Below are 22,597 nucleotides of genomic sequence, written 5' to 3'. Positions count from 1 at the left end.
TAAAATTGGCTTCAGCTGTTCCATAAGGATGGGAAATCTACTAAGGAGTATGTTTTATCTATGCTATAGCCTACTATACCGAGGATAAGTTGACAACTTACGTTATAGCCTTCAGTTTTACTGTCATCTGCTTTTGTCCCAACCACAGACACACACAACACAAAGCAAACATAGAGGAGATCAGACATGCTCTTATCAAACTACATCCCAGATAGCTTCAGTGATAACATACTCACACAAATAATTAGGTGTTCTACCTAATTCAAAATATATCATCTAAAACCTACCTTCTTAAACTTCATTACAGAGGGTTTTTATGGCTCAAGCAATATGCTTCAATCAAACAGCTGATCAACAATAAGTGGCAAAACTTAAACCGCAATGCAGTTTCTTTTGAATAGTTCAAATTAAATAAATGATTTCAAGAACTGTTTGATGACACGGTTCCACCTCCACATTAAGGTTTTATAAGCAGAATGTAAAATATATAAAATTATATTGTGATCAACTAAAACCCAGACAAAAATGGGGTAGTAATAAAATTTATGATCACATTTTTACTGAAATAGCCATTTATTATACAGTCCCAAGGCCCTATTAATTTATTGGATGATTTGTACAAACTATTGCAACACCTTAATGCATATAAAACATATATTACAAAATCGGGTACAAAACCTAAATCATATAAATTACTATGAAACAAAAGACAGTGCTGATAGCTTAAGTTTATTATGAAGGTGGTTTAAAATTATATATACATTAGGTTTAAAAAAAATGAATATCCTACAATATAATACAATGAGTTAACGCGCCACAAGTTGAAGTACTGCTAAAAAATATGAAAGAAAATTAAAGAAAAAACCATTCTATGGTAATTTATAGATTGTTATCCAAATATTTACGAGTCTAAATAATTTTTCTAGGATTTACAAAATATTGATTTCTGCTAGCTTACCTGAAAATATTTGAGTCCAAGAGTAATAGATACACAATAAAAGAACACAAAACATAATTCTAATATTTTATCCAACATCAGGACAAAATATCAGTGTTATGATTTGTGTTCTTTATGATATAGCCTTTTGACTCTAGTTTGCTAGTAGTAGGTAAGCTAGCTGGACTCTATTCCTTTAAAAAATTATAAAAATCCAAATGAACCTATACTATATATACTTCTAAATGAACTATTATAATTATTTTTGATGATTTACCCTTTTAATTAGAGCCATAAAATGTCTCAGTTTTCAACATTTAACTGTCAAGTTGTATTAAAATGTTAAATAAATTATATTTATGGTATTCAATTTTGTCATAGTCTAAAAAAAATTTACTTTAAATAATTTTTAATACCAATTTGTGGTACAACGCAATTTTACTTTTGTTTAAATTCAAGCAATTATTAACACTTAAATAATGCTTAATTTACACAATGACCCCACTATATTTTTGGACATAAAAAAATAAAATAATATTTAACACAAAATGTTGTTTATTAAGTTTATGTTTATGAAAAATCATTTATTTATTTATTTATTTTTTATTTTAATTTAACCCTTTCTTAACTAAACACGAATGTTCAGTAGTACAGTATTGAAAACTCTTTCTGCTAAGACAGAAGTATGTTTATGAACGAATATTTTTGTTTCTACAGTACTATGTTTTCCAAAATGAATATGGAAAATGTGTTAATGTTGAATAAAAGTTTGGAAACAATCTAAAAAAATGTATGCATAAAAAACCACAAAACATATAATTTTCTATTTTAGTCGTAAACTTCACACTATGTGCTGGTTAGAACATAGACACTGAAATACAATATTTTATCCTTTTGTATAGTAGTTTACTAAGTTCTTTTCCACCATATGAAACCAGAATTTTAAATCGTTATAATTTTGAAGGTTTTTGCTAATCAAATGATTTTCCTCAAGAAACTTTTTATTTTTGTAGAAATAAATTACAATCTTCTTTATGTGATTTATCGCTTTGCTTGATGTAAATTCAAATCAAGGGTTAAAAAGCATTTTACTGTTTTATGAATGTGAATAACTTTTAGATAAATGTATATAACTTTCAGCTTGGCAAAAGTTAATTTACAAAAAGAACAAAAATAATTGGCAAAGATAGGTTTAGATCAATGACAATGTATTTAAAACAAGGTTGTATAATTGATTTTAACCAAACTTTTTATTTTAATTAACAACTTTTAAGAGTAATAATCAATTCTAAAATTTGTCGTCAATTAGTTTTTTTCTCTCTGTAATTCTATGTATATTGAATATCTATTATTTAATATAATGTACATTTTATTAATAGATATTCAGTAAACCTAGATATAAACTTAGCCCTACTCAGTTTGGTCAAGAAAAATAAAAATAACAAATTTTATTTCATTACATCTATGAGTATTTAAAATGCCAGTAACGTATATTGGAAAAGAAACTTTCTAACACTATAAATAATTTAAGGCAGTAAAAAGATTGTTTTCATCAATTATAATTATCTACATTTTACAAGTTAGTGAAAACAAAAGAATACAACCCGCACAATATGAATTGTTAAGTTCATAGGGCTAAAATTATCTACATTATACAGTTCTACTTACATTTGGAAATAAAAAATTGATTTTAGGAATACTAAATTTCTTAGTTTTTAAAATATACTCTGGCTAATAGGTCCACTCTTTCAAAGAATGAGAAACTTGAAAATTTTAAAGTAGTAAGACAGAAAAGCAGAGTAAACAGTTTACTGTCTGCTACAGCACTCTAAATTTTGTTGAAATATTTGTTGTTGTAAAAATGAAATAAGTAATTATTGGATACATAGCATATTTCTCTTTGCAGGTAAGCATACCAAAGTTCATTCTGTACATTTTCAATATTTGTAGGGAAGTGTTTCCCTCGCGACCAACAACACTGCTCAAAGCAACTGTTCCATTCTGCACATCCACCAAAGGCACTCAAAGTTCAAAATTTTGAGTTTTGAAAGAGCTCTTCTCGTTTCATTGCCGCCCAAGATTGTGAATCGTGGGAGAGGACGTACTTGATCGGTTAAGTCTTCGAGGTCTGTAAACAAATTGGTTATAAGTTTAGGGAAAAAAGTTTTTGAGCGAAAATAGGATCCGTCAAGGGTCTTTTCAAGAAGAGGGTTGCTACTTTTAGGATTTGCCATGTGCAAATTAAGCTGATGTAGAGTAATGGAAGTTATTATAGGTTAGGTTCTGGGTTAGGTCAGGTTGGGAAAGGGTAGACTCTATGTCCAGACACGTCAACCACATAGTTAAATGATAGCTAAAAAGGGTACAGGTTAGGTTAGGTTTGTTTCCTTACCAAATATAAGTAAAACGATTCATTTCTGTTTATAATATTATGCATGCATAGGGATCATTTAAAAAGTGACGGTGCTCTTCTTGAAAATAACCCCGTTAGGTCTTGCAGCTATTTATTTCAAACCACCAGGATTATATCCAAAGCTAGTTAAACCAAAGTATAATTTTAAACACTTTTAAGAAAAACCATAGTATTCGGGGTCATATATTTTTATTCCTGGCCAAAATATATTTAAAAACCACACAAGTCAATCCTATGTTTAAATTGAAACAATGTGAACTTACATAGTATAGTCCTGTGTATTTTGAAGTTTTTTTTTCTTAGGTGAGATAATGGATGCATTAAGCTTAAGTTTTTGATTGATTATGCTTAAGACAGTCAAGACACTTTTAATGTTATGTGCAAAACATGAAACGATTATTTCACTATGACTTTTAGTGACCAGAAAGAATGAGATGGACACGTGAAGCTAAGAGGGAGAAGAATAATTCTAGACTCAATTTCTACCGGTTTCTCGTCTTGTCAAATCAGTGTAGCTTAGATCAAATAATGCTTTATTGGGGTGCTACCGGATAGAAAACCTGAAGTAAGGAACACGATGTTGGTCTTGAATTTGAACTAGATAGCATAGCTGCCGTGGGTACTCGACGAAGACCAAAATTTACGATCAAACATCATAGCTTTATTTTGTAGTCAATAAACAAATTTTATTCTGACATTTTCACAGGCTTAGCTAGGTATGATTGATTTGATAACAACTAGATAAGATAGATGTGGATAAATTAGCCCATGATTTGCAATCAGAGTTACAACAAAATCATTAGATTTTTAAGTATTCTTGTAACTTAATATTTCTGAACCTACTTTTCGTAGATATGTCCGTACACAAATATGGCCGTAAAATTGAGGTCGCTGTCCAAAGAAGGACCAAGAAATATGGCAGAATTGCAAGATGTGAGCTACTCACAAAGAAGAATAGACAGTAGCTGTTTTTTCCCCGAGTCAATTTAAATTTGTTCACGTTTCTTTTTGCTGTTCGAAAAATAAATATTTTCAAACCACAAAAGAAGTTTGTTGGAACTTCTACGTATGAAACTAACCGTACCAAATGAACGTAAACAAGTAAAGAACGCATATGTGTGATGCATCTACTCGAAACCACAAAATAATCACATTTTCACTACCTACTAATAAATAGTGGATCATTTGATTATATGTAAATTGTTATTAAATTAACTAGCTGTTACCCACGGGCTCAACCCCGTTTTACTACATTAGTATTAATAAAACTATTGATTGGTTAAGTTAAGATGAAATAAACAAAACAGAATACAAACAAATAATAACAGCTGAGGTATTTTTAACATTAGGTAAATGGAAAGTTCCCTTCCTAAGCAATTACGACCTTAGAGGGCAATTTATGAAATAATGGATGATTTTGCGCAAGGTTTCTCGTCATGACGAACATTTTAAGTATATGGTTAATGGGGGTGTGACTTGTAGTTTTCTCAAAAGTTCATGGGTACTTTTGGCTTTATATATTGATGAGTAGTATCTATCTAAGTCTGTTATTTTATTTACCTGGAATATGCATCTCCATTTAGATTCCTGCAGGAAGCCAGCTTTGCCTCCAACGCCTAAAATTGAACAACAATTAACAGATGTCCACACAAGTCATAATAATAAGAGAAATTGTTTCCATTACATATAAAGATTATTTGTTTTACAAAGAGGAACAACTTCAAGTATGGTTTCAAAATACAATTTTAATTTTATTAAAAACATTAAAATGCTTTATTCTATTTTTATTAATAGAAAACCCAAAATGATTTATTTTATTGTTAGTTTACTTCAAAAAACTCTACTACACCATTAGGTCTAAAGCAAAAATATATTAATCAAGAGGAATAAGGTTATAGTAGGCTAGTTTGCGCAACGATCTCGTAAAGAAAGTGTTAACGAAACAAGAAAATTTAAGGTACAAGTCTTGGCGAGAGCCTAAAAAACTTCTATAAATTTTGTTAAGACTTTTTGCGCGAGTTGCGCACACCACTTTACCTACGATCGTTTTTTAATTAATAATCACTACTCATAAATTTTAAGAGGTTATGTTTTTGTTTATAACCTCCCATTGCCACTGACAGCAATGCAACGAATCATTGTACCAAACACTAATTGCACCAATTGTTAACAATTAAATTGGTAAATAGCTGATTAGTTGAATTTTGAAGCAATACAATTTTATTACCTCTCCCTCAATCCTTGAACCTCATTGGTCCGTTATCCGTGTTGTTAAGTAAAACTATGCTGCTATGTAAGTAAACAATACTATTATGTGAAACTTTTCAATTCTAAGAAACAACTGAACTGAAGTAACGGCTACTTAAAAAACTGGCGTAGGTAAAAATAATTTTTCCAACTCAAATATTAGACAAGTAGGCCTACTAAATTAAAAAAGTATTTGTGATATTTATTTGTAATAATCAGTAAATGGTTGTCCATTAATTAATGGTTTTAAACCTAAAACCTAAGTTCCCACCAATTTCCTTCTCAAATTATGAGTAAATTCAGAATAAAAAACACATTGTTAGTAAGCCAACAATAAAAAAAAAATCAGTAGCACAGTTACATGAGAATATGTTACTTCCAGGCTAATCAAGAAACAACATTCAACGAATTATCTTGTGAGTGTGTGTAATTGATAGTGATATAAAAAAAACTATTCAAACCCTAGATATTAATGGAACATCAATCAGTTATTTATTACAAAGTGGGACTAAACAACATCTGAACATTTTGATGATTTGTACAGATTAAAAAAATAAAACTACCTTGACCTTATTCTTTTAATGTCTGTTTTCAAAAAATCTCCTTAAATAGTCTATTTAGTTTAAAACCGGAACTTGGTAAAATACCAATGAAATTTTGCTTGAAAAGATCTAAGTTTTTAACATGACTTGTTCATAGTTATATATTTCCCCAATAAAATGAAAGAGGAATTTAGAAATCAAGAGATACAGCTTGAACCTATGATGAAGTAATGCTTGAATTTTTAAGAGGGAAATTTCTTTATTATCCAGTTTAATTGGAGTGTTTAGCCAAAGTAGAAATAAAGAAATAAGATAAATGAATCAATAATATAGTTAGTTATACTTTTAACTTTTTACGATATCAAAATTTTAATACCTAGTCATTAAAAGTGACTAAATATGATCCAATTAAAGAATCAAATAAGTGGTACTACTTTTATTTTCAAGAGATCAAAGTTTTTTTTTAAACATTTAATTTACTTTTGGATTAGCAAATTTACTTGTTGGTGAAAAACAAATACCAAAATAAACATTATAACACTTTTTCGCCTATGCAGTAAACATATAGGATTGTAGATTTTTATCATCCACTAAAGTAGAACCACTGAAGTAGAAACCACCGAAGAAGAATGTTTCCCTCTAAGACTCCACTAATATACCAGTGCTTGTACTCATAATGATAGAGGTGCTGCCTTAATCATGCCTCCCATGTTACAAACACTGCAGCTGACTGTTAGAGCGTTAGTTCGTGCAAGTTCAGACATGTACGGACCTGCTAGTTGCTGTGCGTGCGCCGACAGGAAGGTAGACATCAGGAGGGAAAAAGGAAGGCAGTAACTGATGAATTTACTTCAAAACTATTTGTGAATTTAAATACAAAATTGGCTTTTAAAATTTTACCTACACTAATAATATGTTTGGAACAACAATTGTAAATAACGGTAACATCATTAAGAAGTATTTACTTAAACTGAAATTGTTTTGGTAATTATACATGTAATTTAGGCTAACCTTACAATAAAATTAAGGGGTCTACAAGCAAAACCTGACAAATTACATTCCTCGAAGATTGATTTTAAGTATATTATATTTTAAAATATTAACAGCTACAAGGTATGGTACGTTTAGTTAAATGCGAAAACCAAAATTGAAATATATTCCTATTATTTCTAAAGATAAAACTGATCTTGGAAACAAACCCCAACCGTAACGGTGAAATTTAAAACCCAATATCTATCACAACTGCCCAATCTTGAGCCAGCAATTTGGTCACTTGACATGAAGTCTGCTTTTAAAATTAAATGTTTCTGCTAGTAGATCAGATTTGCAATTTGTTTCCATATAATGAAATATTTTGGAGTAATTCTGTTTAAAGTAATCCAACCCATTTTGAATTGTTAAGTACTTCCTGTTCAAAAGCAAAAGGAAACTTTTAAACATCAGTCAAAGACAAATCCTGAGATATATCTAAAAGGTTTTGAAGATGCCAGGTTCAGCTCTTAAACTCCTCAAAAAGAAGTTGAAGGAATTAGTCTATACCTTAAAAAGTGTATATAAACTGAAGTAAGCCAGATCCCATAGAAATAATTTCCATTAACATTAAATCTACAACCAATCTCTTTTCAGAGAATGGAGAGAATGTGTGTTCCTACAGAGAGAAACCTGGATAAAATATCACAAATCATATTCATATTCAACAACAGAAAATTAAATTGTAAAAAAAGGTTTGATGTAGTCACGTAAAATAAACAGGGCTAATGGTGAAAATCTTCTACCTATGTATAAAAATGTAAAAAGATTTCTCAGTGGTTATACAACTACTTTGCAAAAAAAAAGTAAACTTTTTGTCAATTTCTCAATACTGTATTTACATTTACGACTTAGTAAAAATAATTGTGAATGTAGGAGAATTGAGTATTTTTTCTGTTCACTTGTGAAATGGGGAAACAAGAATTACTAAGCTACAACTATTTCTGTCTTATATGAGTGCTTAACACGGGAAAGAAAGGGTTTTAAACGGAGAAAATTTAGAAAATCAGTGCAAAAAACTACTCCAAACGAAGAGAAACAGTATTTAAAAACGGATTATGCATTATAAATGTTTACAATTTATTGCAGATATGTTTACACTGGAGTGAGGATATACAATTCTAATAATAAATAACGATTTTTAACAACCAACAACAGTTATTAGATTATTAACAAACTTAAAATTATTTTTAAAGCACCCGATTCAATCACATTATTTACAAGTGGGCTTAATACTTCTATTAAAGAATTAGAATTACATAACTTAAAACTAGAATAAGCCTATCACATATCAACATTCAATAAATAACTGAGAATGTATTACAGGAACTTTAGGTATCCACTTCAAACTATTGAATATCACAGATAAATTTTGACTCTAGGTAGGTGTTGTTTTACCCTGATTAGTTACCAAAGGAAGACAAATCGATAAGTGAATGGTATTGGTATAGTAGAATCTTTTGGGCTTTAAAAACAACAATTTTTATACTTTCAACGTCCTTTAAAATTGAGTCATTAAAAAGATTTAAATTCAAGAGAATGGAATTAATATATTATATTTCTACCAATGATAAAAAATCTGAATTGGACAACTAAAAATGTATAAATCTCTTATTTTTAAACAGGATTATTGAGTAGGCCTATTGAAAAGTAATAAATAGCAAAAGAAATGACTAGTAAGTATAAATACAGTTTTGTATAATTTAATTTTGTGGACCACACCCACATTCAAATTTAAGAATCATGTTATGTATTACGATTTTATTTGTGGTTTAACAAAATATCATTACTGTGAATATAAATATACATATTTAAAATGTAATACATTTTTGATACCATTTAAAATTACTGCAATATTCCCAGTTATGTTATTTAATGTTTTTCTTTGTCAAAACTAGTCATAAAAATAAATAGAAAATGAATCAAAAATAACTTTCCGGCTTTAAACAATGCCGATGTTTACCAATTTTGCTTGTACAAAAGGGTGGTTTTGTAAAAAAATTTGATGTACATTTTACCGTGTGGTAGTAAATACATATTACAGTTTGACTTCTTCTAATACTGATGTTGAATTTATTGTTTCAAAGAAAAAAACTTGGCTAAGGAACATGTTGAAACATGTTAGTATCATACAAAAAGATTACAACTAATTTAACTTAATCACTCAGAATCAAGAATACTTTAACAGAACCGGTATGGATCACAAACATAACAAATTACGTTGCTGTCCCGAATCCTATACTAATTGCATTAAAATATGGTTTAGACAATTCCATTAAAGCAATATTAAATAATGTTTATTTTCAGGCCAGTAACATTATTTGTTTATGTTTATGATCTGTGTCTGTTCTAATATTCGTGCTCAGAATAAGTAAGTTTACTACTTCATGTTACCTACTTCAGGCCCCTTTGAAGTGGCCTTAAAATACAAAGTTCTAAAAAGTGTTTGTCAACAATTAAAATACCGTGGAAAAGCTAACACGGTATAGCATTCAACAAAGTCTTTTTTGATTCAAACTGTAGAAAAATTATCACAATAAATCATAGTTTTAGTTTTAATTCAAATGTGTTCAAAATTTAAAACACAATCAATAATATTTTTAAATCACTAGATATACAGTTTAAGAAAATCTTAAACATTATCTTGATCCTTGAATCAAAAGAAGACCAAAAACTACCAAACTAAGCTACCGTACCAAATCCAAAACTATTTTATCAATATTAGTATCACAGGATTAATGTTTTATTGTGGTTCAAAAATAAAATTTGAACATCAGAAAAATTCAAAAATAAAACTAACACTCAAAAGTCTAAATGTAAATAGCACCAGTCAAGAAGTGTAAAACGTTTCTACTTTAATACACAAAATATTAGGCCCATTATTCTAAGGCACGACATATTTTTGGACATACCTTACAGCTTAATATTTTACATTTTCAGCAATATCTAAACATATAAATATTATTTTATTTAATGATACTAGATTGCTTGAACACCAATTTTGCACATTGTAGGTCTAACCTTTTGTCTCTAACCTAACCTAACCAACCAATGTCACTGCCTAGGAAAGGTAAAGAGAGGGGGGCGAGGATTTGCGCAGACACATTTGATTCGATCACAGGAGGTACAAAGCCACTTCTCAAGCTAACCAACATAACAAAACAAAAACTGACGTGAGTATACTGCCAACAAAGCAAAATTTTAAAAATGAACTCAAGTAACATTCAGCGTAGCTAAAATAAAATAAATAATATACTATTTACTATCGTATACTGTTGTTTAGAAGTTTAGTAATATAATTGATAAAATTGAAAATATATCATTTAAAAACAGAACTTTGGCCCTGGTCGTACTCAATCTTCTTTTCGTGATCTATCTAATGGGCAATAATAAAATATCCATGAAGAGGCCAAATATATTTCTTTGCTATTTACTACACTAGATCTGTATTTGTTTGAAATGTCCAATTAAAATCGATGACTATTTAGTACTACTACTGCATGAAGAGATTTGAAACAGTTTTATACTTCCAATCAGTAAAATAAACACAAACTATCAACAAAAGAAGTAAGTACTTGAAAAAACCAGCACTACTTTAATTTCTTACTTCCATTGCTCTTTGATTACGCTTAATGAGATTCTAAAAATCCATACGAAAATGTAATTGTTTGGAACCTAAATCTTACACTTCATTTTTTTTAAACCGGCAATGTTTCTGGATAAATATGCTCGGCGGTAACTTTATAGAAATATCTGAAGATATTTTTCCCTAAAAATAACATTGAACTATGGGATAACTAACTGTGGAAAAACTTTAAGTATGACAAATGTTTAGTGTTTTATTAATTTACACACAAAAATGACATTTTGAGAAAATCCCCCAATAAACTATACTTCTAAATCCTAGGTTCTGCTAATCCAAACTTCCCCCAAACACAAATTTTATCAAGGGAAGAGGTAAAATATTGTAAGAACCACTAAATAAGCATCCAATGTCAAGATCACACAATCTTAAATCACACATTGCTAAGAAAACCTGTGTTCTATTGGCTTGAGTTTCTAAACTTATCTTTAAATTTTAAGAAAAAGCATAATGAAAAAAATTGTGGCTGATTGGGTGGTTTTTTTTATTTCCAAAAGAATGGAGTTTGGCTAGCTTTTATAAATTAAAAGTGGAAAACTCAAGTGTTGTATAAGCATTACAGGTTTTCTTTCTGAAACTCTACTAAGAATAAAAATAATTTGGTAGAACCATGCACAAAACAAACTTTTTGAAAAAAAAAAAACACTACTGTAAAATCTAAATAAAATCGGATTAGCAGAACATAAGAAAACTGCAAACCACTACTTTCTACTGTAACCTTATAACTCCAAGTCCTACTTACTCAATAGAAATTGATTAAGAAGGCAAAAATCATTGTAACGGCTACCATGCACTAAAAAGCAAAGTATAGTTGTAAAGAAATTACAAGATCACAAGCTATAATTACCCAACCAACAACAAGATTTGATAGTTATTTGAATTAATTAACTCTATAACTATCAGTTTGTTTTACCATCTAAGTAAAGTTTACTAATTTTAAAAATTACACATTGCTCAGTTAAATTTTAAAATATCATTAAATGTGTGTTCGTTTGGTCGAAATTCAATTATTCAATTTTTCTGTAAATTTTGAAACTATAATGAATCTATAATTCAAAGTAAATTTAAGATTTGTTAAACATATATAAAAAAAACCTTCAGAAATAAGTACAAGAACTTGCGAAAAACTAAAACAATTGAATAAATAAAATCATTGCAAATAACAGAAATTCAAAGGTTAACTCCAACCAAGGCCATACATGAAGAAAACAATCAAATTTTTCATTAGCGCTTGGAACAATAAATGTAAACATTCAACAGTTAAACTTAATAATAGTTTTAACTGTACAATCAGACATAATAGACTGTTCATATGGATCAGTAGCCGACGTTAAGTTATTATTTAATATTAAATGCACTTTAGAGCTTGTTTTAGAATAAAAGAATTGACAGTTCCTAAATATATTTTTAAACAGGATTAAGCAATTAGTAGGTTTGCTCTGTTATAAAGTAAATTTTCCAATTGCTAGAGGCACTTGGCAAAGAAAACCCTTGCTTAAAAACAGAAGAAAAGAATATTAGGAAATAAAGACTCACCCCCACTTTCTTTAAAAGGTCGCCCACAATGTCCATGGTGGTTGCTCCTCTTAGGGGCGTCAGTCGGGCCGGCATATTTGCGCCTGTAACAGAAAAGCTTGTAAGAGTTTGAACATCAACACTGGATGATTCCAAGAATGGAGTCATATGACATAGTAGTCAACAGTGTGACTAAGTTTTTGGTGTGTAGCAGAACCTCAATTTAACTATCAATCTCTATTATCTGTGGTCTCAAAAAGAGTATTTCGCTAATTTTTTTAAAACATTTTTCTTACTCCAGTTTTTTCTCTCTCAATAATATAGAACAAACAGATCAGCATGTTTATACATTAAATAAAATATATCCGTCGCGATCGAACCTGCAGAATAAGGGGATTTCAATTCATCTCATTTGTATCAATCTGTAAATATCTGTAAAAATCACTAACTACCATCATATTTACTTGAGATTTTTAGCTTTAAAGAATCCCCATTTAAACTTTAAAATAAAATTCATTGGTTTTCATGGTCATACTTGCATATATTTTTGTGAAGTCAGAAAGGGTCAACAGTTTTAACAGGCGAAATTGCAGCACATCAGAGCGAATCTTAAGAGTTGTACGGAGCAATTTACGAACACTGAATATATGTTCCTGATTTTGACACGTGTACTCGACAGACTTCAGAGATTGGACATACCGGTAATTCTGATTCTTAACCAAGTTAAGATACTAACTGCTAAAAGCCGAGATTTTATTGTGGTGATTTTGTTTTTTAATCATGGATTATAATAGAGTTGTCATTGTGATGAATGCATACTACACCAAATTAACTAAAACTGTCTAAAACTTTTTAACAGTAAACTGTACGGGATATTACTAATATATTCTGTATCGCTTGTTTCAGTCATCTCAGGTTTTTGTTTTACTAGGGCACAACAGCCTAGGTTTTAGATGGAACATTTCAATGAAAAGTATTAAAGTATTAAGCATTTTTTTTAATTTTATACATACCGGTATAGAAAAGTGTAATTTAAGTTAAAAATGTCTGTAGGATACATCCGAGCACAGGTAACAGTTTTCTCCCTTAACTAACTGAAAATTAACAGTGAAAGAGGCCATCTATGCAGCAACAAATTGTATTTACTCCATGAATTTTCATCTTTAAAATAAAATTTTATCAGCTGAAGTTTATGTAAAGTCGACAATCACAGAAATATGGAAGAGAAGCTTAGAACGGTAAAAATGCACTATTACATCTTCATTTTATTGTATCTAATGGCAACCTCCATAGGTTTAATAATAAATGCAATCGTTATTAGGGTAACTAGTGAGCGTAAAAAGTTAGGTAAAAAGTGGCACTTTGCTGCACACAAGAGAAATGTTTACGCAAGAGCATATGCGGGTGTGGAAAGTTTCTCGAGGGCAGCAAAGGCAGTTTGCACTCGCATTACACATTATATTTTTCCTACAGTTACTATAAAATACTCCCGACTAAGCGAATTTCCATTTGTCTAAATTGATTTTCAATTAAATCTATTTAAATAACATTAGGTTTAACGAGTACCTATGTTTGCTGCTACAAGGAAAAATTTAAAATTTGTGATTTTTAGTAAAATATTAATAGCTTAGTATAAAATAAATATGAAAAATTGCCAAGTTTGATCAAAATATATCCATAATAAAGGAAACTACAACATTTTAGAATATTCTCCATAAGAATTTTCTAAATTTTCTCTGTTACCAATAACCATACAAAAACTTTTAGGTATACTAAATTATTTGTTTTTTTCTAAAAAGGTTTAAAGAGAAATTGGATAATTTTGTGTTTTAAGAGTGAAAAATTAGAAAAACCAATTTTTTACCCATAAAACTTCCCGTAAAACCCTGTTCCCATGGTCCGATCATGCTGGATTGGGAACTCATTCAAGTTTATCCCTTCTTATACCTTTAAACCAAATTTCATCAAAATCGGATAAAAATTACTCGAGTTATCGCGTGCACAGACACATATACAGGGTGTTTTTTTTTAAAAACTTGCATCTTTATTTATGTAAAAACCGCAATAGATAGAAATATGCAGTTTGCGGGAATCATCTATTGACGTAGGGGGCCCAATCGTTTTGAATTCAACGTTACATTCACATTTCCCCCCTTTCCCCCAACTTTATTTTTTTAAATAGCAAGGTACCCCTTGTGACATATCAAATGAAAGAGCATAAAAAAGAAAATGTTTGATGAAAAGAAATTAAAAATCGGTTCATAAATTTGCGAGATATTTCCACCCCCCTCCCCGGAACTTATTTTTTTTTTATAGCAAGGTACCCCTTGTGACATATCAAATGAAAGAGCATGAAAAAAGAAAAGTTTTGGTGAAAAAGATTTTTAAATCGGCTCATGAATCTGTGAGATAATCCCCCCCCCCCTTTTCTCCTACCCATAACATGTTTTTTAATAGCAAGGTTCCCGCCCTTGTGACATATCAAATGAAAAATAAATTTCACCAAACATTTTCTTTTTTCATGCTCTTTCATTTGATATGTCACAAGGGGTACTTTGCTATTAAAAAAAAATTAAGTTCCGGGGAGGAGGGGTGGAAATATCTCGCAAATTTATGAACCGACTTTTAATTTTTTTTCATCAAACATTTTCTTTTTTTATGCTCTTTCATTTGATATGTCACAAGGGGTACCTTGCTATTAAAAAAAAATAAAGTTAGGGGCAGGGGGGAAAGGGGGGGAATGTGAATGTAACGTTGAATTCAAAACGATTGGGCCCCCTACGTCAATAGATGATTCCCGCAAACTGCATATTTCTATCTATTGCGGTTTTTACATAAATAAAGATGCAAGTTTTTAAAAAAACACCCTGTATATAATATAATAATAATATAACATATAAATATAATATAATTTAAATATATATTATTCTTGAGGATTTCTTGATTGAGTTTTAAAAAATAAAACATGAAATGGTGCAAATTTTTGTTTAATACAAACGTTTTCAAGCAAAGAGAAATTAATGAAAATGTAACAATGAACAAAACAAATAAATATGAACTGTTTTCAAATAGTTGAATTTTGAGAACTTATGATTGAGTACAGATCAAAGAAAAATAAAATCAGCCTAAAAGAAAATTAAAATTCAGCTGAGTTGAATCACTTTTTTACTATCTTAAATTTAAACCAGAGGGGAACTTTGTTTTCAGTACCAACTGGTGAGCTAATTCAGAATTTCTTAAGACCAGTTGGTTACATTTAGGGTTTTTGATGTGGGTTTACTTTGTGAAGGGCTTTAAGGGTATAGCAGCCTTCAAAAATGTTTACACGAATTTGATAAATCACATTGTGAGTTTCACAAGTTGATCTACCAACAATCGGATAAACCTTGTTTGTAACTTTGCTATCAAATTCAGAGTACTACTCATAATTTTGCAAATACCACATCGGGGCTTGTGACATGGTTCACAGCCGTGTTTAGAATTGTTTAAAGGCCGAGAATTTTGAGTCTCCCCAACATATTTTTTAAATTTTGTGGCCTTTTAAAAATATAGATACATATATTAAAATTTGAACGAATTGTGTTTTTGGCTTCTGGGGACATCAAAATGAAAAAGTGAATCGGTCCCCGGCCTAGGTCTTACTGTGCCACCTATAGTAATAGCTACTTCCCTGTAGGGAAATTCTCTAACATATAAATAATTAGTCTTTCAAACACTGTACAACACGTTGTTAGGTTAGGTTAAATGCCAACATTGAACAAAATGGGAAACGCTGCACCAGCTGATCGTAGTCGTAATATCTTTAAGTGTTGCCACCTTTTTTTTCAAGCGTACGCCTATTACGTTCCTAATAAAAGCCCGCTGTTTTGTGTTGTTTGGTTGATCTACTGGTGTGCAATAAAAAAACTGTGCGGCAAAAGTAAGCAGATGCAGCAATTAGCAACTTTCTATGCTATAATCAGTGCGAGGAAGGCCACTTTGTCAGGTGACTATATAGGAAAAAAATACTTTCTAAAGACTTTGTGACCATTCGAGAATTATAATGAATGAAAATGTGTGTTGTTGACTAATGTTGTTTGCAGATTAAATAATACATACTTCAACTCCAACAGTTTCATTTCATTACTACCCTAAAACAATGACCGGTTTACTTAAAAGAGAGTAACTTCTCATTTCCCGGGACTCTTTTGCTTCTAATGTTCAAATGTCCTGGGACTCTCATTACACACTTCAAATGTTAAGGTTATCTAACTGTTTTAAACCATTTTTTATTAATTTGTGTTACAAGTTTGGAAAATAGATGTATGAAATCATCTACAGAAGTACTGTAAAAAGATGTTAGTCGAGTGATGAACAATATTTTCTCCATACTATTCTGAACAAAACTGACAATTAAAAAACTATAAGAATCTATTATATCTTCCCACTTTAACAATTCCTACTCATAACTTCTTTGAGACACATAACGTTCTCATTTGTAACCACTCACTGGACCATTAGAATATTAGACTAGGCCTATTTGGTATATAACTTTTTTTGTAAAATTATCTTCAGAAATAAGTTTAAGTGTAGTAATGTTTTAAAGTTAATAAATATTTATTTTTACGAAGTATAGGCTATGACGTTTTCAATGACAAAAATCAGCAAGTTTACAGCAAAATTAATTTTTTTACAGTTAGTACATAATGAAATCTTTGATTAAGCAGACAGCAAACAGCGGACTAAATTTATGCATGGAAAGTCCAAACAGAATAGTGTCTATCATGAAAAATTTATCAGCATCCTAATACTTAAAATTATTTCTTCCCTTTTAAAAAAAAAACTTTTGTTTATGAAATTAATCATGTATCATGTTGGAAATTGCACATGTATTTACCCATTTTGAGATGTAAAGTTTCAAATTTTCTCACATGACACTATTTGGCACTACAGTTTTTAAAATCGCTTGTACGTTTCAATGGTTAAACGCAGTTATTAATTTTAATATCTTTACACATTTTTTCTTCACGTAATCTCATTCGTCATTGCTGTCAAGCAACAATAAATTACTTACAAGCTCTCAAATTTCCTTTGCCAACTTACTCTTACTCCTGTGGCCATTGGAAACCTAGGTGGTTTTTGGCCTCGCCAACCATGTGCCTCCAAGCTCTTCTATCCTCTGCCAGCTCCAAGTCTGCTCCCATTCCTCTCAAGTCCTTCGTCACCTCATCAACCCATCGCATTCTTGGTCTACCTAATGTTCTCCTTCCTTCTGGTATACCTCTGAGTACCATCTTTACCATCTCTCTCTCACTTCTACGGTTAATATGGCCCATCCATCTCAACCTCCTACTCTTAACTATTCCCACAATATCTGGTTCACCATATAATTCTTTTAACTCTCTATTTTTCCTTATCCTCCATGCATTTCCTTCTTTTACTGGTCCAAAAATTCTTCTCAAAATTTTGTTTTCAAAAGTAATAAGGCGCTTCTGGGATTTTTTTGTAAAAGACCAAGTTTCTGACCCGTATAGCAATACAGGTTGCACTATAGTTTTATACATTCTTATTTTAGTGGTTTTTGATAGCAGTTTGCTTTTGAATAATTTTATTAAACTCCAGTATGATCTTTCTGCTGCTGTGAGTCTGCTCTGAATTTCTATTTCTTCTCTATTATTGTTTGTGATCATCACTCCCAAATACTTAAAAATACTAGTTTTCTGGAACCTATAATTTAATACTTCTAAGTGGTCTTCCTCGTCATCTTGCCTACTTATTTTCATGTAGTTGGTTTTGTTTTCATTTATTTGTAAACCCACTTTTCTTGCTTCTTTAATTAGTACTTCTGTTAGCACTTTGAGATTATTTTTGTTTTCAGCTACAATGGCTACATCATCTGCGAATGCTAGAAGGTTTATTTTATCAGTAAGTCTTGCCCCTCCTTCACTATTTCTTGTTTTCTTGAGAGCTTCTTCTAGTGCTATATTGAATAATAATGGCGATAGACCATCACCTTGTCTCACTCCGGTATTTATATTAAATGTATCTGTATATTCTTTCCCTATTTTTACTTTCCCTTTGGATTCATTTAAACACATTTTTGTCAACTGAATTATTTTATTAGGTAATCTATACTTTTTCATCATCTTCCACAGTTTATGTCTGTTTATTGAGTCGTAAGCTTTGCTAAAATCTACAAATATTACATATATATCTTTGTTGTATTCCCAATACTTTGAGGTTATTTGTTTTAGAATAAATATTTGGTCTGTTGTTGATCTCCCTTTCATAAAACCTGCTTGGTGGTCTCCTACTATTTCTTCTACATGGCATTTGAGTCTGTTTAAGATAAGTTTAGATAGTATTTTGTATGTTGTATTTATAAGGGATATACCTCTATAATTTTTGCATTCTAGTTTGTCCCCTTTTTTGTGCAGTGGGACTATTACTGCTTCAGTCCACTCTTTTGGCATTTTCTCGCTTTTCCATACTTGTAGAATCAGTTTGTGTAGATGGATGAAAAGTTCTTCGGTTCCATTTTTCATTAATTCTATTGGGATCGCATCTTCACCAGGAGCTTTGCCATTTTTGAATGTTTTTAAAACGTCCTTTATTTCTTGCATTGTGGGCTCAGCACAAGGAATTTCTTCGACTCCTTGATCTTCTTCCTCCTCTGCCAAAATTTCATCTTCAATATTCCTTGCTTCATCTTCATTGCAGTTCAATAGTTCACAAAAGTACTCTTTCCAAGTTTTTAAAACTTCAGTTGGCTCACATGTTACTATTCCATTTCGATTTTTCACGCCTATTACATTTGGTTTAAAACCTTTTTGGAAAAACCTAATTCTTCTATAGAAGTCTTTAGAGTTATTTTGGTTGCAGTCCTGTTCTGCTCGTAATAGAGTGTTGTTTACATACTTTCTTTTTTCTCTTCTTAGTGTTTTGTTTACTTCTCTATTTAGGAGTTGGTATCTTGCCTTTGACTCCGCCGTGTTATCTGCGAGTGTTTTCTTTTTCGCTTGTCTTCTTTCTTGAACAAGTTTTTGGCATTCTTCGTTAAACCATGGTTTTTTAATAATTTTACTTTTTTCAAAGACTGTTTCAGCTGATTCTTTGACCCCTTTCTTAATGGTTTCCCATACTCTTTCTACATCCTCTCCGGTGTCCTGTGCTAATACCGAAAACCTATTCTTCAGTTCGATTTGGTATTCCTTTATCTTGTTTGGTTCAAACAATATTCTTTCTTCAGCTTTATTCTTTTTTCTCTTTTCTATTTTTAATTTTTGTTTTACTTTTATTAAGACTAAATAGTGATCAGTGCCACATTCTGCTCCCCTTAGGCTTCTTACCTGGGTAATTGAGCTCAGGTGTCTTTTATCTACTAGGACATGGTCTATTTGGTTTACCGTGTGTCCATCAGGTGATACCCAGGTCTGTTTGTATATATTTTTTCTAGGAAATTTAGTACTTGCTATGAATAAGTCTGTGGAGCACGCAAAACTTAGTAACCTTACACCATTTTCATTACTTTCTTCATGTAAGCTTTCTTTTCCAGCTACACTTTTCCATATATCTTCTCTACCTATTTTGGCATTTGCATCTCCTAACATTATAAGCGTATCATAATCTGAAATATCGGTAACTAATTCTTCTAATTGTGTATAAAAATTGTCTTTATCCTCATCATTACTTTCTTCCGTTGGCGCATAGTAACTAATCACAGATAAACTATTAAATTTTCCTCTTAACCTAAGGTAACAAATTCTTTCATTTAAAGCTTTATAACATATCACAGATTCTAATAACTGTCTTTCTTCTTCTCTGAAATTTCCTTTGCCAAGATTTTTGAAAATTGTTATTTCATATCTTTTGCAATACGTAAAATATTTTGAGTTATGAAAAGCGTAATTGTAAAAAGGGATACTGACAAGGAATTTTTAGGGATGTAGGCTTTATTTATTACTAAAACTATTTTACTTAATACTCGGTATGTGATGCCATACAAAGGCGGTTTTTAAGTAAGGGCCGGTTTCACGTATAGATTGGTAGTTCACTTGTAACAAGGCTCATCACCATTTACTTCCATCATTTGTTAACAGAATGACACAAATTTCAGCTCTGTAACTAGCATGTATGCTTCGCTGTGTTTTTTTAAATTTTTTAAACAATAAAATCTCCTGCCACGTCCAAGGTAAGGTCAGGGATACGTTTTTTTACTACAAGAATCATATGCCATGCCGAGATTCATCACCAGATGACTGGAGATTATGACCCTGATGCAAAGATAGCGTGGAAAGTGCATAAATAGGCTAGGGAGTTTTAAAATGGCTGTCATAATTCTTATTTCAGAAGGAATTGTGTTTTTGGTGCGTACCCAGACTTCTCAATGAAGACCAAACCTCAAAGAAAAAAGGATTTTATGGCCATTTTTACATTCTTTGACCTATTTCCACACTCTATCCTCACTCATTGAATTAGGGACATTACTTTCAGTCATTTGAAGAGGAAAAAAACTTCACTGACCTTACCTCGGACACGGCAGGAGATTTGATTGTTTAAAAATTAAAAAAAACACAGCGAAGCATACATGACAGCTACAGAGTTGAAATTTGTGTCATTCTGTTAACAAATGATGGAAGTAAATGGTGATGAGCCTCGTTGCGGCATACAAGTGAACTACCAATCTATACGTGAAACCGGCCCTTACTTAAAAACCGCCTTTGTATGGCATCCTATACCGAGTATTAGGTAAAATAGTTTTAGTAATAAATAAAGCCTACATGATACAACACGCTACATGATAGCGACAGAGCTGAAATTTGTGTCATTCTGTGCCAGTAAATGGTGATGACCCTCGTTGCAGCTAACAAGCGAACTACGGTACGCATTTATACGTGAAACTGGCCCTAACTTTAAAAAACTTCCTCTTATTTTACACTAGTATGTTGAATAAGTTACAACATGGTTTTAGCTGAGAGAGAGAAAGTCTTTAAAATAATTTGTCACATGCAAACATTTAAGTACCAATGGATTGATTCAATTGGGGCTTAGCTACTTAAATCTGAATCTTAACCAATTTCTTGCCTGAAAGGCTTTAAAATGAAAAATTAGTTTTCAATGTTTGCTTTACAGGATTCTCATTGTATTATCAATTTTTGTTTGGCAGCATTTGTTTCTAGGGTTTTATTATTGTGGAAAAGGTTATGTAGACTTGCATTAGACATAAATGATTAAAAATACTCAAACCAGCTAAAACCATGCAACTAATAACTAATGAGTAAGCCATGCAGATGATGGGAATATTGTGCAATTATTGGGTAAAAGTTGCACCCGATGGGTAAAGAAAAATAAGACAAATTAACAGAACATACCTTTATTGACATCCTAGAATGTATGCACAAAATAAACCACATGCATAAATATCAGGCTACATGCAACAATGAACATTCTTTTGTACATTTTGTAGCTAGACAGTTTTTTTTTCAGATCAAAAATCTTTAAGTAGGCATATACAAAATGGTAAATATTCAATTAAAAATTTAAAAGTTGTTCAATGAGGGAATTCTACTTCTTTATGACTTACAAATTAACTTTGTGCACTTCTAAATGCAAATTTTAAATTTAATAGGCCTTAAGTTGATTATTACAAAGATTAAGTGATTTTAAGTGACATACTGTCTCAATTATAAGTAAAAGCTCTCAAACAAAAGTTTGAATGGATTTAATTACTAAGGAAGTGTAATGAACAATTTATGAATGGATCAACATAGTAATAAAATTTAACTATATGCACCCTACTTGACAAAAAAAAAACGCTGACAAAGAGCTGGAGGTAAACTTACATGTGCACAAAGGGGACAAAAAAGTGCAAAGGAGTAACCAAACGTAACAAACATGCAGGTTTAAGCTGGTTTGAGAACTTTATTTAATCATAAGGCACATTGATATTGTACAATTAAGCATTATGTACATCTACATCAATAACTAAGGAACAAACACTGCCACTTATTAACTAACGCCTTTCTCTAAAACCTAATGTACTAACAGGTCAAATTATGTACAAGTATTATAGTATCGTTATCAATGTACATTGCTTACATTAAAAGATATGACTACTAAATGCTATTCTGTCAATAATACTGACTTTATTTTTTACTGAACATAGTTAAGTACTTGAACCAACATATCACATAAATTCTTAACCTTTAAAATTGATTTAGGGTCTATCAGGTCTATTCGTCACATTTATTATGTAAATTTATCACTAAACTATCCTACAAACTTAAAGGGAT

The 22,597-nt window shown here is 30.8% G+C and overlaps 1 protein-coding gene across 4 annotated transcripts in view; it reads right to left on the bottom strand.

Moving 5' to 3' along the window:
* Positions 1-566: 566 nt before the first annotated feature.
* The window catches only part of LOC129004992 (nuclear distribution protein nudE-like 1), a 36,596-nt gene continuing 14,565 nt past the window's right edge, over positions 567-22,597 (bottom strand). For 2 of the 4 annotated variants that reach the window (XM_054433726.1, XM_054433727.1), the window contains exons 6-8: positions 12,348-12,430; positions 4,911-4,966; positions 567-3,065 (exon numbers count right to left, since the gene is read on the bottom strand). In XM_054433726.1, the coding sequence (XP_054289701.1) occupies positions 3,002-3,065; positions 4,911-4,966; positions 12,348-12,430 (203 nt within the window). In that variant the 3' untranslated portion in view covers positions 567-3,001. Of the gene's footprint in view, positions 3,066-4,910; positions 4,967-8,798; positions 10,313-11,553; positions 11,605-12,347; positions 12,431-22,597 lie in introns of those variants that run through there. The other 2 variants (XR_008491789.1, XM_054433728.1) reach the window with 2 other exon arrangements.

This window comes from Macrosteles quadrilineatus, unplaced genomic scaffold (genome assembly GCF_028750875.1).
Source record: "Macrosteles quadrilineatus isolate MER2022 unplaced genomic scaffold, UCM_ALF_1.0 Scaffold_14__1_contigs__length_3811126, whole genome shotgun sequence".
NCBI classification, from domain to species: Eukaryota; Metazoa; Arthropoda; class Insecta; order Hemiptera; family Cicadellidae; genus Macrosteles; species Macrosteles quadrilineatus.
The sequence above is the reverse complement of the archived record's forward strand: the minus strand, read 5'-3'. Positions and strand labels throughout refer to the sequence as shown.